Below are 6,000 nucleotides of genomic sequence, written 5' to 3'. Positions count from 1 at the left end.
TAACTCCTCTCATTTCACTGTGGCTACACCAGGGTGTATCTGAACCCGGGGTTTATCACTGAGATACTGGGCCAGGTTCTGATAATGGATACACGACTGGAGTAAGGGGAAATCGTTTGTAATTACACAAGTGTAACTGAAATGAGAATCTGGGCCATTGTACAAAAAGTTCTCCTGCATCTCAAACTAATGTGTGATTAAAATACTATTTTCAAAAGGAGAACACAGAAGCATTGCTACCCGTTATGCTTCCATTGTAACCAATCTGAGATGCCCATGGTCAAGAGGCAGTTACTACGCAGACTGTAAAAACACACACACAGAGAGAGCTGGGGAGCTTTAATAGTATTTATTTGCCTAAAGATGCAGATAGGAATGAGTGAAATTTTCAAAAGCAGCAGGGGGCAAGATACAAAATATGGACTTTGGCTCTTAACTACTGTAGGTGCCTAAATCACAGAATCAGGCCCAAGAGGGTTCTCTAAACCTCCACTCAACTGCTCCCAAACACTGTAGGCACCTAAACTCAACCAGCATCCTACTGTTTGCAGTCAAATTCCCGAGGGTGCCTAGGTTTCTGCCTCTGGGCATGCACACGGCAGCCTCAGACCAGACATCTGGATACATACATCCCAGAGTTCCCCCACCTAACTCACCCAAGGGGTCCCAGTTGGTAGGTGAGCTCATGCAAAAAGTTGGGGTGGAAGTCGGGACTCCCTTGTCACTTTTAGCCCAGTGGTGAGGGTACTCAGCTGGGATGTCAGCGATCCCTGTTCAAGTTCCTCCTCTGTTGGAGGGAGAAGAAGGGGGATGTGAACACGGCTCTGCTACTTCTCAGGTGAGCCCCTCACCACTAGTCACTGGGATATTGCAGTGTGTGGGGTGCCCTCTATCACTCTGGTTGAAGCTGCTCTATGCTAGATAACTAATATTCCTAACTTCAGATATAACAATGACACATACGTAATAATTAGATAATCAGAATCAGTAAGTAATAACCTTTCCAATGATATCTCACAAGACCCATATTGCCTAAAACATGTCTTAGTTACTCCAAATTCATATTATAACAATATCTCCATGAAGAATATGGGGTGTAGTGTCAAACACCCCATATGGCCCTGCATCAGGGGACAGCAGGAGGGTGGGTTGGGTGCTCAGGAGAGCAATGGGAACCTAAGCAGTTAGAAGGAGAGATGGAGAATGATGATATTTTTTGGTCATCCCTTTCTTTTTTATTTGCATTGGGGAGGGAAATCCGGTCTCATGAGCTATGAAAATTTTGGCCATACATCTTATGTTTGCATTTCATATATCTGTATTGATATCCATATTTATATCACTATTGATATAGATATTTTAATGTTGCCTTGACCCTGCAAAGATGTATGAACAGGCGGGAAATTTCACATGGCAGGACACGGAGACTCCCAGCCCTCCCCAGACTTTCATTTTTTGTTTACCCAGCTACAGATCTGCATAGAATACTGCCCAATCAAAGTTCTCCACTCACTGTGGAGGCAATATTTTTCACCTACTGTTCAGAGGCATAAATGAAAATGAAGGGTCCTAAAAAGTGGAGAATGACTTTCATTGGCTTCAGTGGGAGTGGAAGAGACCCAGAACCACCCAAAAGATGCTAAGCTCCTAGCAGAATTTGGAAATAGTGTTCATGTATGGATGAATGAGCCAGAGTGCTTTACTGAAACGTGAGTTTGGAAAAAAAGCCCAATTTTTATAAAGAATGTTTCTTACAGTATGAAGTTTTGTATAAAGAAATGTCTATTAAATGTATGAAAGATGAATGCTCAAAAAGTAGCAGAGTAACAGGAACAGAAAGAAAGAAAGAAAGAAAGAAAGAAAGAAAGAAAGAAAGAAAGAAAGAAAGAAAGAAAGAAAGAAAGAAAGAAAGAAAGAAAGAAAGAAAGAAAGAAAGAAAGGGGTAACCCTGCTATCAAGGACTCAAGTAAGAAACTATATCACCTCATCTCTATTTACTATATGCTAAAATTGATACTTTTACATTCTATGCCTGTTTCACTAAGATACTAGTTTAAGAATAGCTTTTCTTAGGGACTCTTTGACCTCCTTGTTTCTCAGGCTATAGATGACAGGGTTGATCATAGGAGTCAGGACTGTGTAGAAGACAGAGAATATTTTTTGTAGGACCTTGGGAGTGTTGGCTGTTGGAATTATATAGACAGTTAATACGGTCACATACAAAACTGCAAGCACAATGAGGTGAGAGGAACAGGTGGAAAATGCCTTTTGCCTCCCGATGCTGGAAGGGATTCTCAGGATGGTGGTGATGATACAAATGTAGGATGTCAGAGTCAGAAGAAAGGGCACAAATGTCCCTATGACAGCAATAATAAATGTCAACAGTTCCAGAGTCTGGGTGTCAACACAGGACAGCTTTATCATAGGTGAAAAATCGCAAAAGAAATGGTCAATTTCTTTGGAATCACAGAACGTTAATTGGAAGAAGAAAATATTTTCTATGGTGCAGAGCAGTAAGCTACTTATCCAGGACCCTGCCACAAGCTGCCAACAAACCCTGCCATTCATCAGAGCAGCATAACGGAGTGGATTGCATATCGCTAAATACCTATCATAAGACATTGCCGTGAGCAGCAGATTTTCTGTATTTGTCAGGATACCAAAGAAATATAATTGCACAATGCAGCCCTTAACAGAAATGGTTCTGTCCCCAGTCAGGAGACTGGCCAGCAGCCTGGGCAGGATGGTGGAGGTGTAGCAGATCTCCAGGCAGGACAAGTTCCCCAGTAAAAAGTACATGGGGATGTGAAGTTGCTGATCAACCACAACTAGTGCAACGAAGAGGATGTTTCCGGAGACAGTCACAATGTAGATCACTAGAAACACAAGGAAGAGAAGGGTCTGCAGTTCAGGGACATTCCCAAATCCTAAGAGGATGAATTCCACAATGGGTGTTTGATTTCTTACTTCTGCTTTCTCCATAATATGTACCTAGAAACAGAAGACCATTAAATATTGATCGAGTGCACGCAGTCAGGTTGTGCTGTCGGTTACACTGGCAGAAACCTGGAGTAGGTAACCTCGTAACACTGCATGTCTCCACTGGAAAGTGAAGTTGTCAAAAAACAGAGGGAAGACTCCTATCCTTAAGAGGTTCAGCTTCCAATATAGCTGAAATAAGAGCATGGAACCCTACTGAATTAGGGAAACCTCCCATCTAACTCCCTTGGCTCTCTTCAACTTTAAATACTTTTAGGCTGGGATTTTGAAATATCTTTATCATAGCAGTCTCACATCAAGAAATCTAGAAGACATAACAAAAGATCAATAGATTGGAAATGAAAGATATTTAGAGTTCAACCATGGGTACGTCTCCCCAGCAGCTGGGAGGTGTAATTCCCACCTTGGGTAGACGTACATGCACAAGCTTTGATCAAGCTAGCAGGATAAAACAAGCAGTGAGAACATGGCAGCACATGCAGCCCTTTGGGATGGCTACCTGTGTACGTAGCTGGGATCTCAGATGGGATTGGGCTCGGGCAGCTAGGCTGTGCTGCCAAGGCTACACTGCTATTTTCAGCTCAATAGCTCAATCAAAGATTGTGTGTGCCAAGAAGTCTGAAATCTCTTTTTTGCTTTTCCTCTACACGCTTCTTGATATATCCTGCCATCTGATCTCTTCATCCACTGACTTATGATGCACCCATATGAACTATGCCTACATCAGGAGTGGCAATGGTACATTGACACTAGTGCAACATAAATGTCTGACAGAAAAATGGAAATCCAGAAAAACACACACACACACAGAGAAGACAGACAATGTTTTTGTTTCATAATTTGACGAGCAATAAAATATACACACAAGGAGTCAATAAATTCGATAAAGTCATGGAGGATAGGTCCATCAATGGCTGTTCGTCAGGATGGGCAGGAATGGTGTCCCTAGCCTTTGTTTGCCAGAAGCTGGGAATGGGTGACAGGGAATGGGTCACTTGTTCATTCCCTCTGGGACACCTGGCACTGGCCACTGTTGGAAGACAGAATACTGGGCTAGATGGACCTTTGCTCTGACCCAGTATGGCCGTTCTTATGTTTTTACTTTCTAAATCTGAGAGCCATTCATTTATCTTTCCTGGGCATGTTTTGCTTTAACCCTTTTACTTTTATTTACATTCCCCCTGGATTGAACAAGCAATCCTATTCTTTCTGACACGCTAGATGCCTGAGCAGGTATTTTTCTTTTCTAAATCAGGTACCTGAGCAGGTATTTTTCTTTTCTAAATTATTTCATTTTAACTGTGCTGCTTTATCTGTCACACGGATAGTCTATTGCCAGCTGCCCCCTAACCATAACCCTTCCTGCAGATTTTCTGAGATAAGTTTATAGTCTTTGCACTACATTTTCCAATATCTTCTACCCTTGATAGTCTTCCATTATCTCAGCAAACTGAGTTTGGGTTACTACTTGGATGTCTGGATCCTACAGTGCTCCTTGGTGTATTTTGTTGTTATTCCCTGTCACAGAAATTGTGGTCTCCCCGGTTGGTAATTTTGCCTTCATGTGAGATGAACTTCCTTGATAGTTCTGCTAGTGGGAATTTGAAATTATTGCATAGAGAAAAGATAAAGTGTTCCCTCTAAGCTGCATGGCTGTGCAACTGAGCAGGAGTGAATCAAGTGACGTGCACTGCTTAGCAGAGCCGCGCAGGGTGGCGTGTGTTCGGGTACCCTTCCCCCCACTGCTCTGCAGCTGCATTGCTCCTGCTCTCTGCCTTGGGGCCCCTTGCAAGCGGCTCCCGGGACCCTGCTGCTTGCTGTGCAGAGCACAGGGGGCAGCAGGGGCGCTAATGTCAGGGTGTCCCGTCCCCCACTCCCCCCTGCCCACGTACCCCATCTCCGCAGAGCAGGAGCGGGGGACAGGGCTCAGGAGCAGAGAGCTTCTGAAAGCTGCTTTGGTCTCAGCTTTCTGGTGGGAGTGCCTTAAAAAGACAAAGCACGGTCTCTCCTACGCGTCCCCAGCAGCTGGCATACTCACACTCTGTCCCTGTGTCTCTCTCTCACTCAGACACACACACACTGTCTCTAAGCTTTCGTGAGCTACAGCTCACTTCAAGCTTATGCTCAAATAAATGTGTTAGTCTCTAAGGTGCCACAAGTCCTCCTTTTCTTTTTGCAGATACAGACTAACACGGCTGCTACTCTGAACACTCTCTCTGTGTCTCTCACACACACACACACATTCTGTCTCTGACACACGCACTCTCTCTCTCTCTCACACATACACACACTGTCTCTTTCACACTCACCTCCCAACACATGCTTGTGTTGTTGTTGTTATTTCCTGCAATGCACATGTATTCTCTGAAATTTCATTCTTTCCAAGTGCTGTTATTGCAGTTTTTGACTGGTCTATGCATTACATAATTTTATTTCTCTCTTATGCTTAAATTTAATTCTTTGACTAGTTAGTATTAAAATGCCTAACCTGTCCTGGATGGAGTAATTATTCCTATGGTAACTTTTCAAAAATATATATTATAGCTACGTTTTTTTTGTTTTTACTGGTGTCACACATCACCTCTATATTGGTGAGCATCACAAAATTCACTCTGCACACGGATAGAAAAAATTAAAGGGAACATTGATATGAAGGAATATGCTGTGTATGTGGGATGGGAAAGGTGGAGATGGATTGCTCTACTGTAAAACATGAATATAGTCTGTGATAGTTTATTTTGAGAGTGGGCAGGGGAGACATGGATCCTAGCCCATGTCAGACATGAAGAAAATATCTGTTGCCTTTGCCCTGTAAGGGGCCTGGCACAAAACCCCTTGTACTCAATGACTGAGTGTCTTTCCCTTAACTACAAAGGACTTTGGATCTGGCTCATGATTATAATATGAGATGCAAGATGTTGGCGCATGTGAGCCATAGTGAGATAAAGAATGGCTTGGCCCCTATTTTGTATCTACTAACAGGATGACAACTCATACAGT

General features: G+C 43.1%; 1 protein-coding gene across 1 annotated transcript; it reads right to left on the bottom strand.

The window, feature by feature from the left end:
* Window positions 1-2,040: 2,040 nt before the first annotated feature.
* On the bottom strand, window positions 2,041-2,982 carry LOC140897361 (olfactory receptor 5V1-like). The gene has a single exon (XM_073309903.2). It carries the CDS (start codon window positions 2,980-2,982, stop codon window positions 2,041-2,043), a length of 942 nt encoding a protein of 313 aa, XP_073166004.2.
* Window positions 2,983-6,000: the final 3,018 nt, after the last annotated feature.

The sequence above is a fragment of the Lepidochelys kempii genome, chromosome 13 (assembly GCF_965140285.1).
Source record: "Lepidochelys kempii isolate rLepKem1 chromosome 13, rLepKem1.hap1, whole genome shotgun sequence".
NCBI lineage: Eukaryota > Metazoa > Chordata > Testudines > Cheloniidae > Lepidochelys > Lepidochelys kempii.
This window is presented reverse-complemented; position numbering and strand designations above follow the sequence as displayed.

Bases quoted from the DNA above. Each gene is read 5' to 3' on its own strand.
- LOC140897361 (XM_073309903.2), bottom strand. From the start codon at position 2,982: ATGGAGAAAGCAGAAGTAAGAAATCAAACACCCATTGTGGAATTCATC.